Source organism: Sebastes fasciatus, chromosome 16 (genome assembly GCF_043250625.1).
Source record: "Sebastes fasciatus isolate fSebFas1 chromosome 16, fSebFas1.pri, whole genome shotgun sequence".
In the NCBI taxonomy this organism is placed as follows: domain Eukaryota; kingdom Metazoa; phylum Chordata; class Actinopteri; order Perciformes; family Sebastidae; genus Sebastes; species Sebastes fasciatus.
The window spans coordinates 15,260,831-15,287,697 of NC_133810.1; the positions used below are offsets into that span (position 1 = coordinate 15,260,831).

The following is a 26,867-nucleotide window of genomic DNA, read 5'->3' on the forward strand; positions in this document are numbered from 1 at the left end:
CTTTTGTTTATCTGCAGGATCGCAGAGGAGAAGTGTGGAAAAGTATGCGGGCAGCAAGACTCAGACCGTCGTCTGCCATGATTATAACCATAAAAACATTTGTGTAAAAGACGGATATTTAAAATAAATAAATAAAATAAATACATATTTATGTACATATATATATATATATATATACACATATGAACATTATAAACAAAACATGAACAAATATGAGTTTCCCACTTACTCTTTAGTCACACTTGATTATAGAAACTATAGAGAAATAGAGTGATAACAAAACAATTAGGACAAGATATATACTAACAACAATAACAATACAGTAAATATATAAAAGTATATATAATAGTATATAAGTATATAAATATATAAAAAAATAAGTGATGTGGAAGTATAAAGAAAATAACAATACTCAAATAAAGTACCTCTAAATTGTACTTAAGTAAATTATGGTGGTAGACATAAATAAAACTGTCCTACTTGATGCCAATATACAGTGGCTACACACTGAAAAACAGTGCCTGTTAGTATAACTTACATTATATATTTATATATTATATCAGAATGACCAGGACAGAGTAGTATTCTGGTGTAACGTCACCGTACTAAACTACAGTATGTCTTGGTAGTAACGTCATGTAACTGCAAGGCAATAAGACTCTTCTGTGAACAGTAAATTTGTATTATATGACAGATTGTTTATTACAAATATATAATTATAATTCTTTGTATGACCTCATGTGGAGAGTAGTGTTTTGCAAGTTTCAATTGTTATAAGCACAATAAAAAAAAAGTAAAAAAGTGGAAGTGATGTGGAAGTATAAAGAAAATAACAATACTCAAAAAAAGTACCTCTAAATTGTACTTAATTATGGTGGTAGACATAAATAAAACTGTCCTACTTGATGTCAATTTATTTTATTTTTTTAAAACAGTGCCTGTTAGTATAACTTACATTATATATTTATATATTATATGAGAATGAACATGACAGAGTGCTATTGTGGTGTGAAGTTACTGTACTAAACTACAGTGTGTCTTGGTAGTTACGTCATATAACTATGACCGCTAGAGGTCACTAAAGCGCCGCACTAACAGGCTCTACAGTCGAGCACAGAGTTCTGCCTCTACAGGAATGTAGCCAACCAGTTTCTCCAGGTTCTCCATGAAAAGACGGTGATTTCAAAGGAAAAACAACCTCCACGGGAACCATGTCACACTATAATGTGGTACACGGATGCAAACTGGTCGCTGTGCTTCTTCTTTGGCTTGGTAAGTGGAGTCAATGCACTACTGAGGCAGCTACTCTGTTAGCTAAACAGCCACCTAGCACTAAACAGGCTACACTGCAACCGGAAATTGGTTCAATTTGGCCCTTCAAAGTAAATTTATATATGTAATTTAACAAGACGTAGAGTGCATTACAGTTCGAAAAAAATTTAAACATGTATTTACTTTGTGTTAACCCACTTGGGTTATTCGACAGTGACAACGTGGGTACTTGCTTTGCCACTAAATATTGATTATTTTGTTTTATTTTGAAATTCAAAACAGGAACTTGTGATCTTATAGTTGAAAGCATGAAGGCACCACAAACAAATGCAGGTGATCCCATGGGGGTCTGTTATCAAGAGGCTGTTTAAAGTCCAGTGATGCACGTCAAGGGAATCAAATATAAGATGATTTCATCTGCAAATATGCCTCCAGGAAATGTTATGCACAGATATAATGACACAGAAACATTTGAGGAAAGAATGAAGATGATTTAGTTTGTAGTGAAATTGAACTTCCCATTTGTCTGTAACCCCCCCTGGTCTGATTGTTCATCTTTTCTTATGTATGCATGAATTATGAATGAAGCTTGCAGGCCAGTTGCAGCAAAATATTTGTGTACTTTTGAAATGAGCCAGCACACATTAAAAAAATGAAAAGCCCTGCACACCCAGGCCAATTAGGCCTCTGTTCAGGTGGTCAGAGGTCACCAAACTCTATGTACTGGTGAGTGATAAAGGTGTAAGTTATCCTGACCTAACAGGAGCAACAAAACTAATAGGAGGGTGATGGAAATGTCAATCAAACACAGTCTATAGCCCCTTTTTTACAGCAGCCACCTTGACATATTATTACAGGATAAACACAGGTGTTATAAATGCCATTCATTATGGCTCTGTTCTATTTAGGTGGGCCAAGGCCCTGGTTTATTGTGCATGCTGGCTCACTTGAACAGCTGTGACAGTACATAGAACGAGACCATAATTAATTTAAGGAATTACACCTGTGTTTACCCTGCGATGGGTGTGCAGGGCCTTTTAAACTAGACACTGGAAAAGTGTAACCTGTGTTAGACCTGGATTAAAATGTTTTACAAAATGAATATCACATCATTAGTATCTCTTTTCACCTTTTATAAGACATAGCAGAAAAAGCACAGGTGTAATTAATGACGTTAGTGATGGCTGCATTACATACACTATTACTGGGACTCTCAATCATTAATGTTATTAATTACACCTGTGCTTTTCCTACCATAACAGGTCAACATCTCTGCCGTGAAAGAGGCCTTTTGGCTGATATGTGTGGAAATATTTTGGATATTTATTTGCTTAAAATATCAAATACCAATAGTGATAGCTAGGGCTGTCTTGAATTACATTTTTTTGGGCTTCGAAGCTTCGGTGAGAAATATTCGAAGGTATTTGAAGCTTCAGGACAGTGCTGCTGCCGCACTACTGTACACACACACACACACACACACACACACACACCTCTACACATAACAAACAGCGATATCTGTCTGAGAATAATAATTAATGTTGAATATGAATAATGTTGTGGGATTATTCCTTATTTCACAGGTTATTTGGGGATTTCTACTTTATAATTACATACTATATATAAAAAAACAAAAAAACAAAGCATTCGAATACTGATTTTGAGGTTGATTACCATGGCAACGGTCGAAGCTTCGAAGCATTCGGGTCAGCCCTAGTGATAGCCATAATGAAATTTACTTTTTCAATCTGTTAATCGGTTTTCTTCCTAGTATGGCAGGTCTACGCATCCATAGGTACCTGAGGGTTTGTTTTGTCCCTTGGTGTTACACATACAGTACCTTCTATATAGATAAGAAGACATCAAATCAGCCAGATTAATTGAAAACACCTGCATGAGTCACCTGTGTGATGGCCTTGAACAAGGCAATGATAATACAAAACACACGATGGTTCAGCAACCACATGGCCTATTTCTCGCCTCAATTTTACAGCATTCAGAAGCAGTTTGGGTGGTTAGATTAGGAGTAAGTTCAACATCTCCAGATCAGTGATGCCTTTTTTCCAACTCAGGTAGGAAGTGAGAGAATTTGTGTTGATGTCTGAGTCAGGAAGATAACTGTTCATCATTTACAGCTACATCAAGCCTGTCTCAAATACATTTTTAATGGACTTTCCACACCACAAAGAATGACCATATCTCCACCTTTGGCATAGATTGACACACACATATATACACCATTATACTTGTTGACTCTCTTAAGTAGGATATGTTTACCACCACACCTCCAACACACTGAGCAGAGACAACTATAGCTGTCCTCGTTTCAAAGTCTGTTTTGAGTTTTCTTTGATTCAAAGTCTCGGTTTTCTCTTGTTGAGATAGTGATAAGAAGTGTAAAAATAACTCTGCTGCTGCTGTGGCAGTACTTGCACCATCATTACATGTCATACTATAACAGATGTGTCAAGATGTTAAAAGTTGGCAAAGTGCTTTTTTCATTTTTGCTTGATATCTGACTTCTGCTGTTAATTGATTTTCCGTTGATCCACTGATCATCAAATGGACTAATTGACTACTCCATGTCAGCACAACTACTCAATGCATTTTGATGATAATAATGTTGCTTCTTTTTTCACCGCCTCAAGGTGCCTCTGCCGGAGAAAAACACACAGGTCGTGCTCATGTAAGTGCTGCCCCCCAGATTCTTGCTGTGATTATGCGTCATCTTGTGGCTCAGCGGTGTGTGTCCGACTTAACGAGAATCCCTCTGACTCCCAGCAGGCAGCAGAGCACTGGGAGCACACAACACGCAGCGCTGTTGGTGAGTGAGGGATTTCACTGCAGATGGTCTGATACTTTTTCCACAGTGACACATTGTTAAGGAAAGCAATTTAGTTATATGGTGGAGTGTGTGAATGAAAAGCTCAACCAAGACACGAACATCTTTTAAGATTTTTGTATGGGAGAGGAGGACTAGGAGTTAAAGGTGAAGAAAGGAGGTTAAACGCGTTTCAACCGTTTCACAAGGAATAGTAAGCCTGTCCGGTGCTCACAGAATAGGGCAATTTTGTAACAGGAGAGACTTCAGAGATCAGGTCCAAATTTAAGGACTTAAGGCAATCAAATTTTTGCAACTTCAAGATGCAGTTGGCGTCAAAACATTAGTCAGTAATAAAGGTCTTAAAAGGTGTTATTGATAACATTTTTATGTAGACAAATATAAAAAAAATTACATCCACACGGAGCCTTTAGAAAGGTGCCGAATAAAAATATTGCTTTTCCTAAAACAAATTATTATGATTGTGAATTAATCATTTAAAAGATTTTGACGGGTCCAAAATGAATGTTTGGTTTATCTCTGTGGAAGATATCTGATGTTTGGTTCCCACTTCTAACAAGGCTTGTGAGCCAATAGTATAACGACATTGGTATCACGTGGTATCTGTGTGACACTGGTGTCTCCATCAGGCTGCAGGACAAGTGAATATTTACACAACAAAATCCATCTACAATTACCTTTTAAAACTCTTGAAGTAATGTTATATCCTATTGGTTTTATCCGTACAAGTGTAAAAATGATAAGTTGTAGTTTTACAAGTGCTTATGTGTGGGACTTTCCTGGCAAGAAAACAAATACGTGTATTTCATAAACTCCCCGTTTCTTTGCATCGTCATGTCTCTTCCTAATTTGCGTTTCCTGTACCTTTTTCTGTGCATGTTTTTCTTAGGATTGGAGGAAGTGGTGTTAGTGATCCAGAGTCAGAGGAACTCCTTCCACGCCCGTCGAGGTGGTCAGAGGAAGGTGGAGATTCTGCAGCAGGCAGCTGAGCTGGGACAGGTAACATCTGGCAGTTGGTGGATTAGCACCGTTGGGTTGGATCTTTCTTGTGTGTCCACATGTGTGTTAGGTAGGTGTCCTCTCGGTCATCAAGATTAAAAAAATTGACTCCAATAAAACTCTTACTATGAAAAAAAGAAGGGTACGATAACATTTCAAATTAATGAGTAGTAATCTAATAGATCATTTCACAATACATCGATTCATTTATTTTATGTTGAATAGGGCTGTCACACAAATTTGTTTTAACGCCACTAATTTCTTTAACGCATTAACACAGCTTGTGATTTTTAGGTTGTAGCGGGCTCAGTTTTAAAGCTAGAGTGAATATACTGGCATCCAATGAAACTAGAAATATGTCATACTAGCTTGTCGAAAGAGGCTAAAACTTTTCAAAGGGATACCTTGACCTCCGACCTCAAGATATGTGAATGAAAATGGGTTCTATTGCAATTAATCCCGATTAACTATGGACAATCATGCGATTAATTGCGGTCCATGATTTAGTCATCGTACTGCTTGAGACAGATTTATAGGCAGCAGTTCTGTTTATGGTTGAGAGCAATAAATATTGTAATCACCATTAAGGACTCAAAAAGGTTGTGTAAATATCTACTATATGTATGCAATGTATTGTGCTGGCAATAACAGGATAATGACGCTGCAAGCAGTTTAATTTTCAACGTGTATCAGTGACTTCTGGAGTTTGACTTGGAGTTTTGCATTAGTGTGTTATTACACTGGTACCAATAGGTGTCCTCCTCGCCACAGAACTCCACTACCTGAGCTGAGAGGAACCGCTGTCACTCTGTAATTATTTACTGATATGTGCCTGCAGGGTAGCTGTGAAAACTAATTTGTTATAGACCTCAATGAGATGACAGGCATATGGACGTGGCAGCCGGCAGTAGAGACGCAGAATAGTTGATTTTCCTTTGATGGGAATGGGTACTGTGAATCGAAAAGACCGTCATGCAGTCTTTTATTCTTCCTCCAAACTCATTTTCAATCCAGAAAACCCTCGCTGATTGAAAAAATGACAGAAGGCAGTCAGCAGGGGCTCCGAGGAACAATTTCTACAGCAGGATATTAGAAATAAGAAAATGTCCCCGACTGTTGTGAAAGCTTTATTTCCCTTGATTACTGAAAATTGTAACCGTCTTACATGTTTTCAGATCTGTTTTGGCTGTGGTCAAAGCACGAAGCATGTTTCTACATTCACAATGATTTGATAATGAGAATGTCTTGTAGTCTCTCAACCTCTCTCTGCGTTGGCGTCTTCTTTGTTAAGCGAGGAGACATCTGCAATCACACTGCAGCCTGTAAACAACCAAATGTGGTGTAGCAGCTGGAAAAACTTGAATGTATCTTACGCTTTGTTTGCGAACACATCGGTGAGTGATTTGCCAGCATCAGAGCGGGATCAGTGATTGAGTTTGACATGTCTATGATTGTTTTGTTTTGGAACCAGGTGTTGGTGGTTTGAGGTGTTTCTGCACCATTTTCTACCTGAGACACAAAAAGAAAATACAGTTAGGGAGAAACATCACATTAGCTTCATGGTTATAAAATATACACAAAACAAACTCTTTGTCATTCATAGCTTGTTAAATGACTGTTCTTGCATGGCAGCTGTGAAAAGCAATTATACACTATACTATATACTCATTTGTATCCCCCCTCATTTAGCTAAATCCTATTATAGCTCCACAGTTTTCCAGTTTCACTTTGACTTATTTACAATAATCCCTCTAAACAATGTCATTTTACTGTCCAGGTCTGGATTTTAGTTAAGTTTTTTGTCTTGGGGACAATTATGAATGCAAAAAAAGGCAACGGCTACACACTTTCCATATTGTTCCATATCATGTTAGTGTGATTCTTTCTAATGTTTAAATTAACCGCATTGATTTAAATTATAAAAAGTTCAATGACAACAAAACAATAACGATGACATATAATAACGATGATGTATAATAACGATGACGTATACAAACGACGTGTGGAGCAGGAAAAAGACAATATCTTTTTTCCTTCTGCAGCAGCCTAGATGGCTACTTTTGCATACGCCGATTTAAATAAATCAGCTGTTGTTGCCTGTTGGGCTGCAGTTTGCCATGTTATGATTTGAGCATATTTTTTCTGCTAAATGCAGTACCTGTGAGCGTTTCTGGACAATTTTTTAACTGACAGTTTTTTGGGGGGTTGAGAAAGTCCTGAATTCACTGTGTCTTATAACATAATTTTGGACAAGAATAAGAGGTATGAAAAGGAAAGTTTTAGTATTAATGGAAAAGAAACAACCACAATATTCAAGAGAAACATGATTGATGTACCTAGTGGCATGCATATTGACAAAGCTGAAAAAATATTTTTGCTGCACTCACTCTAACGGAATATTTGTGGGAATTTTTGGGGAATAGAGAGATTGCGAGGTTCATATAAAATCAGACTTACATGCTGTAAAAATAGCCACTGCCTCCTCTGAAAGTGCTGATAAGCGAAAAAGTTTAATATCACATTTAGATGTGTAGCCTACAATCATCTCTGTGTGTGTGCTTGTTCTGACAGGCTGGGATGTGTGTGTGTGCGTTTTGTCTAAGTGAGGTAGATGAGTGCAAGCTTTCTCTAGATGTGATGTTTATCACAGCTAGATAGACCTTGATTGTAGTGAGAGATTTTCTGAATGAGGGCAGGTTATGTGTCATGCGTTTTTTTTTACTGACGTATAACTGGGTGTTTATGTCTGGAGGCAGGGATTAAAGATACACTCTGACATGTTGACAGCTGGTTTTTCTGACTGACATATGGCTGTTTTCTTGTTTATTTGTTGACAATGAAACAGTATATATATATATATATATATATATACATACAGTAAATCATAGTTGGCGGTCATGATGTCACCGAAATATGAGCAGCAGCATCTCAGTTTTAATGTTAGTGCTTTGTTTACACAGATTCACATCTGTTCCACATCCTGCTTTATAGGGAGAGATAAACACTTTGTGACAGCCGTGTCACATGGCCCTTTATTTGTTGTAGGCCGTTAGTGCCAGCTTGGAATCCAAGACATCAGTGCCAATGCTGCGTCTTTTCAACCTCATTATAGAATCGCCTCATCGCCTTATCACCTCACCGCAGCGCTTACAGCAGGTGGTAATAACCTCATTTTACACCCAGAGAGGTCTACTTGCATGTGTACTTTCAATGTGTTGATGTCTGTGTGGACATAAAGTAACTTTTTGGGAATATTATGTTTCCATTTGCTGTAGTTGTAAGAACAACTGCCAAAACGTTGTCACTCCTTAAAGGGGACGTACACACACACACACACACAAAGAGAGAGAGAGAGAGGAGAGAGAGTTTGTACTCAGTTTCAAACTCAATTTTGTTTCATGCAGGGAGTTCCTGTTGTTCTTCTTCTCCATGAGCTGTCAGAATACGAAGGGGATTGGAGTATCCTCCCTGCGCTTCCTCTGTGAGTGTTAAACACACATATGGAGATGATCAACAAATTAATCAAATGAGATTCAATGATTTTTAATTAAATTTAGCTTTAATGATTCCTACGGGGGAAAATAAATGCACAAAGTTAATGGCTTCATGTGGTTCTTTCCAGTCTCTCTGCCACTTATGGCCAATCAGCATCCTGGTTTTTCTTCATAGAGGAGGAGACCAGCGTCACACTGTCTGCTCTGCTGCAGGTCCTACACAGATATCCAGTCCAAGAGGTGAGATGCATGCAGACATCTCCCTAACAATACTGTCTTTATGTATTATATTATGTATTATTAATGGTGATCTAGTTCCCTGCGTTGATGCACATGTTAAACGGGCAACTTTCTTTTCATATCACCCTGCCCCGTTTCCCTTTTTGCAACTCACAGGAATGGTTTTTAGGTAAGCGTCTCCATGACAACGAGGCCTCCATTATCCACCACTATGCGTTCTCTGAAGACCCCACTTCCTTTAGTTATCCTGACCCTGCAGCAGGCTGGGCTCTCAGCACGCTGCTGCTCCAGAGGTGTGTGCGCATGAATGTGTCTCCTTTCTTTCTTTCTTTCTTTTTTTACATTATTCTTTTTTTTTTTTTTTAAAAGAAAGGGGTTGGTCCACGGCAGCAAGTAAGCCTTCATATGACATGGTCTGGTAAATAAACACACGTTCAATGAATACGTAGCACATGCAGAGGTAAGAGACCCAGTCCACAATAAAAAGAAAAGATGTCAATCACAATCAAATCTATGCTTGAAATTTAAACACTATTCTCGATTATTCAATTCATATTCACGATTCTCAAAGTGGGTGTAGGGGTGTAGGGGTGTTCCCACTTCTACTCTGCTGTTTCTCTTCTTTCAACATCTTTCACTTTCATGTGTTTCAGACTCGCTGAGCGGATCCAACACGAGCATCTGAAGTCAGATTTCACGATCGACTTGAAACATGAGGTACTTTGAAACTATTTCCAGGAGTTTTGTGAATCAGTGCATCATCTCCTGCCTGCCTATCACTATATTGTTAAGACTCCGTTCTGGCTCAATTCTACTTTGCGCCTCAACAACTGCTGTGAAAAGCATCATCAGTTTCGTCTTCCAGGCTGGCTGCTGAGTAAAAATAGATATATAACGATGAGAGACACCGTTCGCCCAGCGAATGGCTAGCCTTTTGTTAAAGAGGACCTATTAAGCTTTTGTGCTTTTTCACTTTCCTTTAGTGTTATATAGTTTTTTGTGCATGTAAAAAGTCTGCAAAGTTACAAAGCCTGAAACGCCTTGCTTGAAGTTCCGCCTTTTCTTCCGTAATGTGGTGATGTCACCAAGTAAGGGGAGGGGGGAGCAGGAGCTCAAACAGAGCGTTTCAGACAGAGGGTGAAAAGAAGTGCTGCAGCACAGCCGGTATGAGAAAAATAAAGCATTTTTTGAACATTAAAGCATGTAAACATGTTCTTGTAGAAACCCAATATACAAGTATGAACCTGAAAATGAGCATAATAGGTCCTCTTTAAAAAGGTTCCTGCAGCTTTCCATGCTTGTGGCTTTTGGTAGATCTATTGTTATATTATTAATGCAAAAGCTCTACGTCTGAATGGATTTAAGAATGTGTATTTTTGTGTGTGTGGGGAGATTGAATATGAACATTGAGCATGTAAACTGCTTTGCAAAAAAATCTTGGGAGAACCTTTGTTATCAGGTTGTATAGCAAGGTTGAAATAACATAAGGGACGCATATTCAAATTTGACTATGTAATGATTTTAAATTAGTCCTAATAGGAGAGTAAATTCAAGGTCAAAGTAAAGTTGTGTTTTGCTTTACTTTCCCGATGTTCAGACTCAGCAAAGACATTAAATTCATAATGTTAATGCTCCTTAAAATTCAAAGGAGTGATGTAATTGAAATGCATAGTGTGAGGCATAAACCTTGAGCTGTGTGAGCCTTTTTGAAGTTCTCAAATGACTTGTGGATAATACAAAATGAATAAAACTAAATTTACTGTTTGAGGACCCAGAGAGAGGCAACCATTCATCCTCATGTCTGTCTCTTGTTTTTCTAGATTGCGTTGTACATTTGGGAGGAAGGAAATGGTCCAAAGCTGACAGCAGTTCCAGAGTTTTGTACCGAAACGAGAGACAACTGTGCTACGACATTTACAACCTACCTGCCCAACTGTGTATGTACAACTCTTATTTATTAACGTTTACATCACTGTATTTGGGTGACGTTATAATTTGCAGTAAGTTCTTGTGTATGTGTGTGTGTGTGTGTGTGAACATTTGTGAGCATGCATTTGTGATATATAGGCAGCTTCCAGGTGTGAAGGTGTGTAACTGTGTGATTGTGATCAGAGGCATCCTCTCAGTTAATCTTCCCTGCATAGATAAAGATAAAAAAGAAATGTGGGCATGACTAGGTTTTGTTGGAAGTAATTATCAAGAGCAGGACATCAAGGACATCTCTCAGGGTTGCTTTTGTGATCCATCACATTTCTAACTTTAGTTAAATCACTGAAACAGTGAGCACATTACGCACATTGCCACTGCCAAGGCCTACTGTACATGAATACAAATAGACTGCAATAGACTTTCAGACTGCAAGGACGAATGTGAGCTGAGTCAGCCTGGAGGCTAAACGGAAACTAAGTAGACAGCTCAGTGGGATGAAGGCGCACCGAGTGGGATGAAGGAGCACCGAGTGGGATGAAGGAGCACTGCAGCATCTGTTTGACTCAAGGCCAAAGAAGAAATTGTGGTACACAAAATAACATACGTCTACAAGACAGGACTCATAAAATCTTTATTTATATACATCTGTAATATAGAAGGCAAGATTTGCTCAGCATATGATGGACTTTGAACCCAGTGGGCAAACCTCCGGGTCTGAAAAGTAATGCCAATGCTGAAGTGCCTTCAACCTGCATTATTTCTAATAGCCAGCAGGGGGCGACTCCTCTGGTTGCAAAAAGAAGTCTGATTGTATAGAAGTCTATGAGAAAATAACCCTACTTCTCACTTGATTTATTACCGCAGTAAATATTGTAAACATGAGTTTATGGTCTCAATCGCTAGTTTCAAGTCTTCTTCAATACAGCATGATGTTCATTTAGTATATTATGGTCCCATTTAGAGTCAAATGGACCATAAAGCAGGGGATGCTTTACGTGGGTGACTACGTTCACTTCTTATATACAGTCTGTTTGCATAAACTCTTTCTTATGCGTGAATAACATGATTTAAATTATGATATGACCAAATACAGGCAGCTGGTGTTGAAGGAAACTAAAACAACTCTTGTGAAGCCCCTATTTTTACATTACATTAAAGCCCCAGATGTAACCAAGTGAGAAATATGAATTAAATATAAGTGATTCTTGCCACCCTTTATACACACTTTGAGCTTTTACCCTCGTTCCTAACTAACCATCTAACTTAAAGGTCACATATTATACTCATTTCCAGGTTCATAGATGTATTTTAATGTTGCACTAGAACATTTTTACATGCTGCAATGTTCAAAAAACCCTTTATTCTTCTCATACTGCAGCCTGAGTCTGCCTGCCTCAGAGCCTAATTCAGCCTCTGTCTGAAAACCCCTGATTCACAGCCTGTCTCCTCCCACTCTGCTCTGATTGGTCAGCGTTTTCTGTCAATCAAACGTCCTCAACAACACAGCGTCACTATCTCCCCCTCCCTCCCGGAGAAGCTCTGGAGAGAGAGAGACGAGTGGAGAGATAGCAGCTAGAATAAAGTTTATAAACCACTTTAAAGTTTATAAACCAGAAACTTCACCCAGCGCACGTTACCGGAGGAATCTGATCAGAAATCGGCGACAAATGATGAACATCTGCGGTCCAGATTCCAGGTTTTCCTGACGGTTTCTCTCAGGTAAATAATGCTATTTATAGCTCTGTTAGTTAGCTCAGTGTTTACATTATGCATCAACTCTGTAAACCGTAAACATACACTCTGTTTTACGTCTGTCTTTACAGATCCATCTGTGAGAAATGACCGACAGAATCATCCCAGAGGAGAGCAGATAGCTGAGAGCAGACAGCTGAGAGCAGACAGCTGAGAGCAGATAGCTGAGAGCAGACAGCTGAGAGCAGACAGCTGAGAGCAGATAGCTGAGAGCAGACAGCTGAGAGCAGACAGCTGTGAGCAGATAGCTGAGAGCAGACTGCTGAGAGCAGACAGCTGAGAGCAGACAGCTGAGAGCAGATGGGAGATACAGAGCTAACCCGTTAGCATGTAGCTACATGCTAACGGGTTAGCTACATGCTACCGCTATGACACGGTGTGTAAACACAGCGACCATCAGGGTGGAAAATAGAAGATGTGAAACAGTAGTCAGTTCATTATTTCTGCTAAAAGATAAATGTATGGAAGATCAGAGTAATGGTATATTATTTACAGTAGTAGCTGTCTCTGTGTTACCATGACTACAGACCACCGGAGCTTAGCTTACCATAGTTTACCAGAGCTGAAAGACTTTCTCCTGTACCATGTCACATAACTAACTAACAGGTGAGACGATTACAAATGCTGTGAATAATTAATATTGTCATCTGTCTACTCAAATAAAGTTTGACTGTGAAACAGAAATGTGTTGTGTTGCTTACAGTCACTATTTACTACCTGTACTCTTCTACATGCATGACATCAAATATATATAATATATAAATATCATCTGTTTAAACAGTGTAATTACATAAAGCCTTTGTGAAAGAACATGTTATATTTAGATGATGGGAGTACATGAAGCCTGTTCTGCTGGTTCTTGCAGACTAACAGTAGGAGCTACTTTGCTCAAGTTCGGTTGAGGAGGAGAGACAGTGACGCGCTGTGGGGCGGGGTCAGCTACTGAAGGTTCTCTCTGGTTCGACCAGGAAACCCTCACGTGGCTTGCATTCTCAAACGACGTCAGAAGAGAAGGAAAAGCTGCGCAGCATTTTTCGACACCCATTTCCGGACAAACGGAGCAGGAGAAAAAGAGAGAGGATGGTCTTTTATGATACTATGGTGACTTGTAGACACACTGGGGACAGATATTGATGTTTAAAAGACATGGAAAAGTGCATTTTGCATAATAGGTGACCTTTAAGGAAAGTCTCAACTTTGTCACCTGCTCTAGTGCCACATAAGTGCACTATCTCAATCATTCATCACCCTCCAGCACCAGCACCAGCACAAATCAAATCACCCAATGTGCTCGTCACATGAGGGTTGAGGTTCACTGCAGATGCTCAGCATGATCATGACCGTAGAAAGTTTTTACATCAATTCAGGCAGGATTAGTATCTATAGATGTGGCTGAAGATGTTTCTCATTCTCATTCCTCACAGTTAGGTGTGCCTTGAAGAGTGTGAAAACACCTTTTGAATATGAATGATGACGGTATGAATGCTATTATAAGACGTATTGGTTCATTTAAGTTGTTCATTGTCTATTACTGTATGTCTCACATTACATAAAATGGCAATATTTATTTCAGGTTTGCATAGTGATCAAAGATCAAAAGATTTCGTCAACCATCATGCACTCTGTCTCCTAGAAATTACATACATATATACTTCTAATTTGTTTTAGCAAGTACATTTGGAGGGGAACCACAGCTGCTGCATGGATGTCCAGTACCATTGTTTTTGTCCAATAAAATAAGTGCATAATTCTACTGTTATGCAAAGACAAAAACATTTGAATCTCACATAAGCAATAAAATAATTTATCCGTTAACTCTTCAATCCACAAACCGGATCCACAAAAGTCCGTTTTATGCAGTGGGCAAACTCCAGGGTCTGAAAAGTGAAGCCAATGTGGAAGTGCCTTAAACTTGCATTCTTTCTAATAGCCAGCAGGGGGAGACTCCTCTGGTTGCAAAAAGAAGTCTGATTGTATAGAAGTCTATGAGAAAATAACCCTACTTCTCACTTGATTTATTACCGCAGTAAATATTGTAAACATGAGTTTATGGTCTCAATCGCTAGTTTCAAGACTTCTTCAATACAGCATGATGTTCATTTAGTATATTATGGTCCCATTTAGAGTCAAATGGACCATAAAGCAGGGTATGCTTTACGTGGGTGACTACGTTCACTTCTTATATACAGTCTGTTTGCATAAACTCTTTCTTATGCGTGAATAACATGATTTAAATTATGATATGACCAAATACAGGCAGCTGGTGTTGAAGGAAACTAAAACAACTCTTGTGAAGCCCCTATTTTTACATTACATTAAAGCCCCAGATGTAACCAAGTGAGAAATATGAATTAAATATAAGTGATTCTTGCCACCCTTTATACACACTTTGAGCTTTTACCCTCGTTCCTAACTAACCATCTAACTTAAGGAAAGTCTCAACTTTGTCACCTGCTCTAGTGCCACATAAGTGCACTATCTCAATCATTCATCACCCTCCAGCACCAGCACCAGCACCAGCACAAATCAAATCACCCAATGTGCTCGTCACATGAGGGTTGAGGTCCACTGCAGATGCTCAGCATGATCATGACCGTAGAAAGTTTTTACCTCAATTCAGGCAGGATTAGTATCTATAGATGTGGCTGAAGATGTTTCTCATTCTCATAATCATTTATGTATATTCTAGTTTTATTTGGTTAATTCCCTTAATTTGCATATGTTTTTTTATCTTCCTTTTACTGCTGTGATCCTTTAACTTCCTTGCATGTGATGAATGCAACACTAACAAAGTATAAATATACACAAGAATATCAAAAACACATTGCTGTTTGCATGACTTTTGCGTAAAATAACTCTTCTGTCTCCAAATTATGGGGTAAATGTGCTTGAAAGGTAGCATAAATTAGAGGACCATCTGTCTCAAAGAATACATGAATAATGCAGCACTTATCGTGAGCTTACAGGAATTAGTGTTATGCATCGTGAGGTAGTGTCTGGTGTTTATAATGAATATTTTGCAAGGGTAGCAGATCAAAAATGTAAGCTATAAATAAGTACTAACTTCCCGATTACTGTTGGTAATTCTCGGGGAAAAAGAAGTGACATGAAATGGGAATTCAGTGCAAAAGAGATAACAGTGTAATAATACGTGATAGTACTGTTAGGACCTAGTGTGCCTCATTTTGCCATCCCGACTCAATTTTAAGTCCATTAAATTCTGTATATGTTGCACCTCACACTGTGTTTGTGTTTGCCCGTGCACTTTTTTGCCGTTTTATAGCTATGTTGCATCATTTTGTTTTTAACGAAGAGTAAACTTTAATTTTCTTTCTCTCTTTTCCCAGGGAGATCCAGTGTTGAAGAATGAAGTATTTGTTGCTGTGAAAACTTGCCAAAAATTCCACTCAGAGAGAGGTGAGTTATTCCCGACCCTTTTTGAAGAACAAAACAGTTTCATTCATTAAAAACATTATATTCTGCAGTGGTGGAAGATGTATTCAGATCTTTAACCTAAGTAGAAGTACTAATTCTACACACTTAGGCAAAATTGTTGGTACCCTTCCCTTAAAGAAAGAAAAACCCACAATGGTCACTGAAATAACTTGAAACTGACAAAAGTAATAATGAATCAAAATTTACTGAAAATGAACTAATGAAAATCAGACATTGCTTTTGAATTGTGGTTCAACAGAATCATTTTAAAAAACAAACTAATGAAACTGGCCTGGACAAAAATGATGGTACCCTTAACTTAATATGTTGTTGCACAACCTTTTGAGGCAATCACTGCAATCAAGCGATTTCTGTAACTCTCAATGAGACTTCTGCACCTGTCGACAGGTATGTTGGCCCACTCCTCGTGAGCAAACTGCTCCAGCTGTCTCAGGTTTGAAGGGTGCCTTCTCCAGACTGCATGTTTCAGCTCCTTCCACAGATGTTCAATAGGATTTAGATCAGGGTTCATAGAAGGCCACTTCAGAACAGTCCAATGTTTGGTTCTTAGCCATTCTTGGGTGTTTTTTGCTGTGTTTTGGGTCATTATCCTGTTTGAGGACCCATGACCTGCGACTGAGACCAAGCTTTCTGACACTGGGCAGCACATTTCGCTCCAGAAAGCCTTGATAGTCTTGAGATTTCATTGCACCCTGCACAGATTCAAGACACCCTGTGCCAGATGCAGCAAAGCATCCCCAGAACATAACCGAGCCTCCTCCATGTTTCAAAGTAGATACAGTGTTCTTTTCTTTGTATGCTTCATTTTTGCGTCTGTGAACATAGAGCTGATGTGACTTGCCAAAAAGCTCCAGTTTTGTCTCATCTGTCCAAAGGACATTCTGCCAGAAGCTTTGTGGCTTGTCAATATGCATTTTGGAAAATTCCAGTCTCGTTTTTTTATGATTTGGTGTCCTCCTGGGTCGTCTTCCATTAAGTCCACTTTGGCTCAAACAGCGACGGATGGTGCGATCTGACACTGATCCGGGGTACCATCATTTTTGTCCAGGCCAGTTTCATTAGTTTGTTTTTTAAAATGATTCTGTTGAACCACAATTCAAAAGCAATGTCTGATTTTCATTAGTTCATTTTCAGTAAATTTTTATTTATTATTACTTTTGTCAGTTTCAAGTTATTTCAGTGACCATTGTGGGTTTTTCTTTCTTTAACGGCAGGGTACCAACAATTTTGTCCACGTGTGTAAATAAATATAATATATATAATAATAAATATAAATGCCAAACCATAATCAGCTGCAATATCAATGTGATGTATACAGTAATGCAGCAATAATTATAATCCAATGATGTAATTTATATTATTCTGACATAGGACATTCAAGAAGTATACTTTTGATACTTTAAGTATATTTTGATTCTAATACTTTTGTATTTTTACTCAAGTAAAATTTAGAATGCAGGAATTTTGCTTGTATTTAACACTGTAGTATTACTACTACTACTGAGTACTTCTTCCACCACTGAACACAGCACTCTGCAAGCCAAACTCTCCCCTTTGGGTGCCGTCGTTGCCAAAATTAACTCTTTCAGTTTATGTTTATCACAGAATAAATGGAAATTAAATGTAAATTACAGGACATTTAGCTGCAAAAGTTTTACTTTTAATGTGTTATTGTTTTTTGTTTACTGCCACTTGCTTAACAGTCTGCTGGTCATTCAGTCCTAGTTAACCTGTCAGGTGAAAACTACCTGTTTAAATTCACAACCTCATCTGGACTGTCTGCTGAAATTGCGACTGCTTGTGTAATTATCCAAAACACTGGTGTCTGTTTTTAGGGTCAACATGAGCCAGCAGTTATACACTGACTATTTTAAAGCAATGAACACCATCAAAAGTAGAAAGAACAAGGTGTGATTAAGTCGGCTGCTACTTTAAATTCTGGTTATTAGAATTGCAGAGCAAGCTGTCACGTGTACTCTACAATCAATTAGGTAGTGGATTAGTTTGAGAATGAATTAACCTAGGCTTGGTCCCACTTCTCGTGGATCAAAATGAATTATGTGTGATTATGACTGGCAGTTATTTGATGGTGTTCTTATCCAGATCAAAATGCAGTATGAGTTAGTTATCCAGAGTCTAATGCAGTCAGAGGTAGTAAGACATTCTTCATTATTTGATTAGACAGTCCTTTGGAGTTGACTGGTTTACAGTAGGGACTTAGAGATTTAATAGTGAGCTCTGTATGCATCTGCATGATTCAGAGATAATGTCATTTGAGGTTCAGTTTTCTTTCCCCCCTCCTGGTCTCTTTTTAACCCTCTCCCCTTTTCTCCTCACAGTACCAGTCGTGAAAGCAACCTGGGAGAAAGATGCTGGGTTTTTAGAGTATTACAGCGATGTCACTGACGCCTCCATACCCACAATCAGCCTGGGAGTGCCCAACACCGAGAGAGGTGAGCTGATACAGGGATTTGTTTGAGGGATTAAATCACAGAGTTGTCCTGGAAGCACTTGGGGAGGAAGTTGCCTGTTGTCACTATACAACCCTGACCAGAATAGAGCGCTGCAGGGATGACGTATTTCTTGTAGGCCAACCTGGAAGTTAGTATCACACTGGTTCCCTTGAAAAAAGCCAATGGGAATTTTTTCATTGGATTTTGGATTATTGCATAAAAATAAGCTCTGTGGTAAACAAACGTTTATGATACTTACACGTTTTAGTCAGCAAGATAATCTTCACTCTATTGCTAATGCGTTTGCATGCTGACATTAACCTTTACCTCAAAGCACCACTGTGCCTAAGTACAGCCTCACAGAGCCGTTAGCTTGACTGCAGACTCTTGAGATTTTAATCGGATGTGTCTCTCCTCTTTGTTTCCTGTGTGCAGTCACTATATCGCTATAGCGTCAAGATCGTCAAGTTCAAGTGGTAGTTCACTCACCACACTGTGCCTGATTGTGAGATCAGTGTTAATGGGAGATAGGATGTGTTTCAGGCTCTTGAGGACTCCTGACTTCCTGTCCTCTCCACAGATGGAGGAACGAGTGTATGAACAGACATATCAGAAGACTAGAGTCCATCTAAATCATAGCAATAACTACAAAGTCATTCCTTTTCTCAGTGCAGAGGTGGATAGATGACTGTTGAACTCCCTCTTATATTTGTTTCTCTGCTCCTGTTCACAGGCTGATGAAAGTATTACACTGTCTATCATGTCCCCTGTACAATACATGTTTTCTTAATTTTGTTTTCTTTATTCCCCCACAGTCTTTAATACTTTCCAAGCCCATGCTTTTGTTCATTTTCTCATTTTCTCAATATTTTCTCTTCTTTTTTATGCCTCCGCGCTGGCGACATCCGTGGCCGGAGGTATTAATGTTTTCGGGTTGTCCATCCGTCTGTCTGAGTGGACTCAAGGATGAAGTGATTAGGTTTTTAGTGGTCAAAGGCCAAGGTCACTGTGACCTTACATCCGTCTTATTCTCAGGATATCTCAGGAACGCCTTGAGCGAATTTCTTCAAATCTGGCACAAAGTTGGACTCAAGGATGAACTGATTAGAATTTGGTGTCAAAGGTCAAGGTCACTGTGACTTCACAAAGTTTTTTGCCACAACTCAAGAATTCATTAGCTACTTATGATAATTTTACACAAATGTCCAATAGGATAAAATTATGAAGTGATGTGATTTTGGACAGACATGGATGTAAACTGCAACTGGACTGGTTTGGCAAATGGAATCAGCTTAAACTACAGCGGGGCTTCGGCAGCAACCAGCCAGCCACAGACAGATCCAGATCCGGCTTCGCTGACACCTTTTGATCTGCAGCCCAGCAGCATGCCAGCAGGCCAGGAGCACAGCTTTGCCTTGCTGCTCCACCGGTCCCCACTGGGTGCCAACACCAACACCACGCTGCTGGAGACCCAGGCCGTGTTGCTGGGCCCGCTGGAGGGGAAAATGAAATAGAGAAGTTTTCTAAAGGAATTCTGGTGCTTGGAATCACTACCGCTTTTGTCCACTGGGGCTGCCAAAATGAACATAAATGAAAGTTCCTTGTAGTAACTTTAAACACAATGAGGAATGTTTTTTAATGAGAACACAGACCAGATCTTTCATATATACTGGCTTCAGTATGAGCACAAATTCACTTCATAAATTAATTTATCTTAGGGGTCAAAAACAGCCAGTTGATATAATACTTTAATGGGGTCCAAACCTGAACTGGCAGCCCCTGCTTCATCTTTTTTCACACTATTTCTTTATGTGTCGTCTCCCTGCAGGGCATTGTGGGAAGACGTTTGCCATCTTGAAACGGTTCTTGAGCGAAGCTGTGCCAAAGGCTGATTGGCTACTCATTGTTGATGACGATACACTCATCAGGTAACTGGGAGAAGATATTCTGTTTTAACCTACCACTACTAATTTAAAGCATCAACACAAACATTTCAAATGCATTTTTGATTTGAAGTTGCAGTAGTGACTTGCTAAAGTAAAAGAATAATTTACATCTCTCTTAAAGATGTGATTTATGCCGGCTAATAATTCTGCATAAGCCAGCCAGAACTATAAAGGTTTAACTTACTGACATCTGCAACAAAGCTGGCAGGAGGGTGAGAGAGCTGTCAATCTGTTAATGCTCACACAGTCCTGAGAAAAGCTCAAAGCCTTTAAACCTCTGCAACTCCTTGAGGACACCTGCGACCTCGGCCAACTTTACTTTCTTTCAGAGACTTTAATTGGCTCAGTTTAAGAGTTAGAGTGAAGGTATCATATGAAAACTTAAGGAATCCATTGATACTAGCTTGCCAGGAAGGACGCTGAATAACACTCCAAAGTTGGGATACATTTTGGCCATTTTCAAATGGGTCCCTTATCTGAATGAAAATAGGTTATATGGGCTAAAAGTAGTTTCTGCATACCGGGGTCCCTAAACAGTCTTGGAATTACATAAATTGGGTATCACTGTAAAGCTGAGACTCTTGTGGATTCGGTGAACCCAATTGCATTCATGTGTGATGATGTTAGTCCCCATAGTAGCTATTTCATTGTAGTGAGACTGCTGAAGCCTGCGCTGAGGCAGGAGAAGCAAACACAGTATCAGCATTGATTCATGGAGAGACCTTCGTCTGGTCAGCTAACATTACTGCCAAGCAGCTGAAATATAGAGTGATATTGTGGTTTTAGCTGACGTGTGTCGCCTCACTGTTTTGAGCGATGCTCGTTCAGGTATATTTAGAGCGAGCACAAGCACGAGCCCGACGCTGACTTTCGTTGATTTCACGGCCACAGGTGTCGCCGTTAAGAAGCATTTATGAAAGTTACAAATAGTCCCTTTAATTATTTTCTTTTATGTTTTATTAATGACTAGAACAACTTGACACAGTACTGAGCAGCATCTCAAATTCATCTTCAGGTTTCCAGCCTTCAGATGACATACAGTACACCACTCTTATGCGACATCTACTACTGATCTGCTATCCCCCCCCTAAAACCTGTAAAAATGACAAAAAGGGGGTCTATGGTAAAGCGGAGTTGAGTAGAGGAGGTTATGTAGTTTTGGTGCAATACAGAAACAGCTTTAGAAATTGTTTTTATCCCCTAAATTCCTGTGGATTCTCTTATTATAGATATTTGATGTAGCTAGGACCTTGTTTTGTCTGTCTACAAACTGTGTACAGTTTATGGTATGTGCTTGTGTTTGGGAAGAATGCATGCATGCACCTCACTCCTTCGTGTCTCACTTATTGTCTGTCTATAGTTTACCCAGGTTGCGTCGACTGCTGCATTGCTATGACCCAAAGGAAGCAGTGAGCCTGGGGGAGAGATACGGCTACAGCTTGCTTCAGAAGGGATACAGCTACACCACAGGAGGAGGAGGGTGAGGCTGCGGGGTGAAGGGAGGGCGGTTGTGCTGTTGGTGTTAAGGTATTCAGACAGAAAGAGAATTGAATTTTCACCATGAATGCGACGGACCATTTGTCTTTATTTGCCTCCAACAGCCAATGTACCAACTGTAGAGACGGTAGCTGTAAGTTATCAACGGACACACCGACCATTTCTGTGAGAGTGTGTCTGTGTGTTTGTGTTCAGCTCAGCCTCTGACTGAACTCAGAACTCAAAACTCTGGTTCTTTCTGTTATTTCCTTTCAGACTTTCTCCAGGATACACGCACATTTTTGAAACACTTTCAATTCATATCTTTGCACTGACATTTCAACTGTGCCGCTTCTCAAATTCGCTTTATATCTGAACACACCGTTATGGGGAATGGAGCTGCTATGCAAGGTTTTAACAATGTCGCAGTAAAACAAAACTCAGTACATAGTATGACAGTGTTACCTGTTGTACAGTACAGTCTGTGTCTACTCGTCCCAAAACTTCATTGCAGCTGCTTTCCTGCAAATATTGAATTAAATATTCAAAAGTAAAGAGCCATTTTTCATTAGTCCACTATATCATCAAATGGAAAAAAATGAAATGGTATCGTTGGGAATCTTGTCATACAGTAATGACTAGAATTTAATGCTGCTATAATCAATATGTTTATATTAATGATGGATCAAATGACTTGTATGACTCCTTGTATGTTGCTATGGCAAACTTGTTAACAGTTACTTATTTACACCGACAGAGCAACTATGTGTGCAACCAATTAAATCAAATTATTATCCATGTCTTACACTGCACTGCAACTTTTATTATTGTATTTTATACCAGTTTATTCTACTTAGCTTGTTTTTATTTAATGAGGCACAAAGCAGGAGATCCTGATGCACAGACTATACATGAAGAAGAGAATATGTTCGCCTCTCTGAAATACAAGAAATCTGAAAATCTTTTATTGCCATGATTTAAAACAAATAACAGCACATCATTTTTCCTCGGGGTCAGACAATCACACATAGGCACGTAAATCTTGTATCATGTTTATTTTTGTAAATCTAATTCCCTTTCTTATTTAAATATCTGTGTTCTGTGTGCAGGATGGTGCTCAGTCGGGTGGCGGTGTCCAGGCTGGTTTCCAGTGGTTGTCGTTGCTACAGTGATGATGCTCCTGATGACATGGTGCTGGGCAGGTGCTTCACTTCCCTGGGTGTTCCCATCACACACAGTCCACTGTTCCACCAGGTAAGGAACAACACACACACACACACACACACACACACACACACACACACACACACACACACATACACTACGTGTTCTTTAGGGCTGCCCCCTCTCAGTCGATTAGTCGACTAATCATTGTTTTGGTTTTAGTTGACTAAGATTTCTTTAGTTGATTCGTCGTTTTTTTATGTTTTCTTTCATGCTGAATGACTTATTTTCAAGAAACTTACGAGCTCATCTCTGGTAAACACAAGATTTAAAGTGGTTTAAAGTGCTTTTTTGTGATTCTTTGTGGAGAAACTTACTTTTACAGATCTGTCGATTAAATCAACTAATCGATCAGTTGACAAAATCTTATCGTTAAGCTTCGGTTATACTTTTTGCAAGGATGGCCGCACGGATATGAGCTTACGTGAAATTGTGACGAGGAAATATTTGAATCTTTTATACTCCATTCAGGTTTCCCCTCGCTCCTCAAAGTTCTCAATTTCCTCCGCCCATCCGCGTCCGAGTAGTTGGAAAAATTTGGATGTTCGCGGACAGGCGAAAACCTGCCACACGGCTAAAGTGATGTCACACTATCAGAATGCAGGCAGGTTTTCGCCTGTCCGCGAACATCCACATTTTTCCAACTACTCGGACGCTCACAGATGCGGCAAGCATATATCACACTTTAGTCGACTAAGTATTTCTTTGGTTGAGGACAGACCTAGTGTTCTTAATATGATTGTGAGGACCTCCCTCATGTACATTTGCTTCTCAACCCCTGAATGTTGAGATATACTTAATAAGAACAAGGTTTGATGATGTGTTGGTTATCAACAACAAAGTGAAAATCATCTTATTTAGTAATTGTTTGTGGAAATAACTGCAAATATCACTGTATAGTAACTGTACAGAAACCACTAAATAAGCTAAAAGTGTTCCAATGGGAGCCAGATTTTCTCCAGTGTCAGAGGATGCTCTGATCTCTTCATATTTATCTTCAGTGTAGGTGGGAAAAGACAGAAAGACTGCCTTGTGGGTTACGCAGGCTATAATATAATAACAGAATATTGAATGAACTACCCTGGAGCAACGGTTAGATTGTTAGCAGCCGTGGGAATCCACAGAATAAACAAAATATGAATCATTAAGCATACATGGGCACCCACACACAAACAAACCACTTGTTCTTGATATTTTAGGCCCGACCGTATGACTACTCCGAGACATTGGAGCAGGCCGTCTCCTTCCACAAGCACTGGAACATAGATCCTGTGGTCGTCTACAAACACTGGCTGCAGGACACACACCCACGAAACGAACTGTAGAAACACTGTGTGTATGCAGTATGTATACCGTACTGTAGACAAAACATTGAATCCAAATTTGCACAAGAGCGTAGAGTTAAAGATGAGCAAGCAGCAACCACTACAGTGACTGTAATGTCCAGATAGACCCAGAGAAACATAATTCTTACAAGCCTTAATACTTGCATTGATCAATATTTTTGATATCAACATTACCGGTCTCAGAGAATTATCACCGAAGTGTGGTTCTACAGAGGTTTTTAAGCTTCATTTAGCGCACCTTTTTGGTTTAAGGGCCTGTGCACTTACTGTATGTTTGAGTCAGAGCAAAAAAGCTCTATTAAAGAGCACCTACGCAGCCAAAACAGCAGCCAGACAGACTTGCTGAGTGGATGTTAATGTTTCTTTGCCTCCGCAACAACGCTACAACAACGCTAGTGGCATGCTAACATTTGGTTGTTGTTTGTTGGTCTCGAGAAATTGGAAGACTTCCTGTTGACATCAGTACATTTTCAGATTTTTCATCTGAAAGTGCACACTGATTCAACATTAAGTGTCCGAGTATCACTGCTGTCACTTTACCCCCAAGCAAAATTTTAACCATGAACCAAGATGTTTCATTTATTGAAGAAAGATTATGTTAATATATTTGGCATAATGTTAACAGTGTGCTCTTATAGGATCTGTGTTGTATTGGTGAAGAGACATCCAGTGTTTATTTAATTTAATTTAATTTATTTAGCCAGGCATTTGAGGTTGGAAACCTCTACAAAGGAGACCTGGCCATGACGGCGCAGCTTAAAAAGTTGCAGACAAAATAAATGTAAAATCAAGTTGTAAAATGCACTAATAGCCGAATCCAGAGTTATTTCCCTTCCTCCGTTCATGTGAATGAGACTGAGGCTGGAGCGAGGGCTGGGAGGCGGAGTTAAAGGAAACGCCACTGCGCCTGCTCTATGGGCCCAATGGATACGGAAGATCGCCGGATGATACGAATACTTTATCACTCGGCAGTTGAAGCCGTTTTGGCTTCATGCACCACTGAGCAACTCTCATAGGAATGAACAGGAGCCCGCCTCCAACGCTGTATCCAGTTCCCTTTATATATCAATGTCGCCTCCCTGTGGTGTTCAGAGGATGAGGCACCGAAGGATTAACGTTACACTCAGTGTTATAAATAAGATATTCCGATTTGTTTGTAGTACACCCTGCAGCCAATCAGAACCGAGTATTCACACAGACCATGGTATAAAATCCATCTATTTCAGTAATATTTGCTAATATTTTGTGTTCATTTCACTTTTAGACTAACACACTAAAAGAATAGTTTGACATTTTTGGAAATGTTCATATTCCTTTTCTTGCTGTTATTCCTGACTATTCTGTTATTTCTTTTTTTTAATTTTATAAAACAAAATTCAGCATTTTAGAACTTGCTGTTTATATGTTTACCACATGGAATATGATTATGTGAATGAGTCTCTAATGGAGGAATTTTCAGTAGAGTTTTGTAGAATTTTATTTTGTGATCTGTGAACAGCAGAACTGTGTTTTATGGGTTAGTGGGTGTAAAAGTAATTACAACCACAGCTGCCAAGCCTTCATTTAAAATGCCATTTTGCAGCTGTTTTTATGAATATATAAATGTCTGTGCATGCTTGCTGAAAACTTTTAATAATTTGAAAATAAAATATTCATTGAAACAAAACTTTATTGTGCGTGTTTTGGTTTGTTTTGCCTCATAACAGACTGGCGTGATTGTGTGAAGGAAGTATCATCACATGCTGTTGTAGGACACCGAAAAAAACACAGAATTATGTCTTCCTTACTCCACTTTTCTCTCTTTTGTAGGAAACAAAATGCTTCTGCTATTTTTGCAAAGATTCTCTCAAAAAATAGATTTGATCTGAAAAGACCATTATAGACCAATAAAATTGGGTCTGGTTCCATTCAGAAGTCGTCATCTCATTTCTTCAGTCCGTCGCAGCACAGCTCCAAAAACAGACTGAAGTAGTTTATTTTTCAACTTATGATGATGATTAAAGTTGTAAATAGAAGGCTTAGGTGGGATACCACTCCTTGATGATATTACATTTTCTTTTCTCTCCCTCAGCCTGTGTGTCTTTCTTTTTTCCAGACTTGTCGTCTCATTGTGGCCAGTATCCCATAAGTGAAGTGCCTTAGTATCATGTCACTGTGACATCTGTTACCATAGCAACTGGGACAATGACTGCCCGTAGAGACAGTCCCGTTGTGACAGTTTCTCCTCCAAGGCTTTGTGTGATGCTCGGCAGATGACATATTGTCATAAATATGTATTCACTGTCAGGTTATTCATAGCGCCATAGCGCTTCACTTGTTACCGGTGTGTGTGTGTGTGAGGGAGATAAAATGCTTCAAACAATACTTTAAGCATCACTGGTACCTTTTTTTAGGTCTATTCTCCTTCGCTCTCCTTAACTCTGAGGTTGAATTTTCAA

At 39.2% G+C, this 26,867-nt stretch overlaps 2 protein-coding genes across 4 annotated transcripts in view; both read left to right on the plus strand.

Moving 5' to 3' along the window:
* Window positions 1-1,077: 1,077 nt before the first annotated feature.
* On the plus strand, window positions 1,078-26,702 carry b3glctb (beta 3-glucosyltransferase b). 3 transcript variants are annotated; one of them, XM_074610443.1, is made up of 15 exons: window positions 1,078-1,272; window positions 3,921-3,958; window positions 4,054-4,096; window positions 5,004-5,113; window positions 8,518-8,594; window positions 8,736-8,847; window positions 9,004-9,140; window positions 9,501-9,564; window positions 10,668-10,784; window positions 15,876-15,945; window positions 18,324-18,437; window positions 20,266-20,365; window positions 21,744-21,863; window positions 22,969-23,113; window positions 26,525-26,702. In XM_074610443.1, the coding sequence occupies exons 1-15, from the start codon at window positions 1,212-1,214 to the stop codon at window positions 26,555-26,557; spliced, it is 1,341 nt and encodes a 446-aa protein (XP_074466544.1). In that variant the 5' UTR covers window positions 1,078-1,211; the 3' UTR covers window positions 26,558-26,702. The 3 variants fall into 3 exon arrangements, with proteins under 3 accessions (XP_074466544.1, XP_074466542.1, XP_074466543.1); XM_074610441.1 differs by lacking the exon at window positions 26,525-26,702 and adding an exon at window positions 24,283-25,812 and having other exon boundaries at window positions 1,079-1,272; XM_074610442.1 differs by lacking the exon at window positions 26,525-26,702 and adding an exon at window positions 24,283-25,812 and having other exon boundaries at window positions 1,079-1,272; window positions 4,057-4,096.
* The window catches only part of rxfp2a (relaxin family peptide receptor 2a), a 74,113-nt gene continuing 70,225 nt past the window's right edge, over window positions 22,980-26,867 (plus strand). Inside the window, exon 1 of the mRNA XM_074610438.1 lies at window positions 22,980-23,113. The gene's annotated coding sequence lies outside the window, so the exon portion shown is untranslated. The remainder of the gene's footprint in view (window positions 23,114-26,867) is intronic.

Coding starts and splice junctions, on each gene's coding strand:
- b3glctb (XM_074610441.1), top strand. CDS start 1,212: ATGTCACACTATAATGTGGTACACGGATGCAAACTGGTCGCTGTGCTT. Junction 4,097..5,003: donor CACAACACGCAGCGCTGTTG/GTGAGTGAGGGA, acceptor TGTTTTTCTTAG/GATTGGAGGAAGTGGTGTTA. Junction 23,114..24,282: donor ACAGTCCACTGTTCCACCAG/GTAAGGAACAAC, acceptor TTGATATTTTAG/GCCCGACCGTATGACTACTC.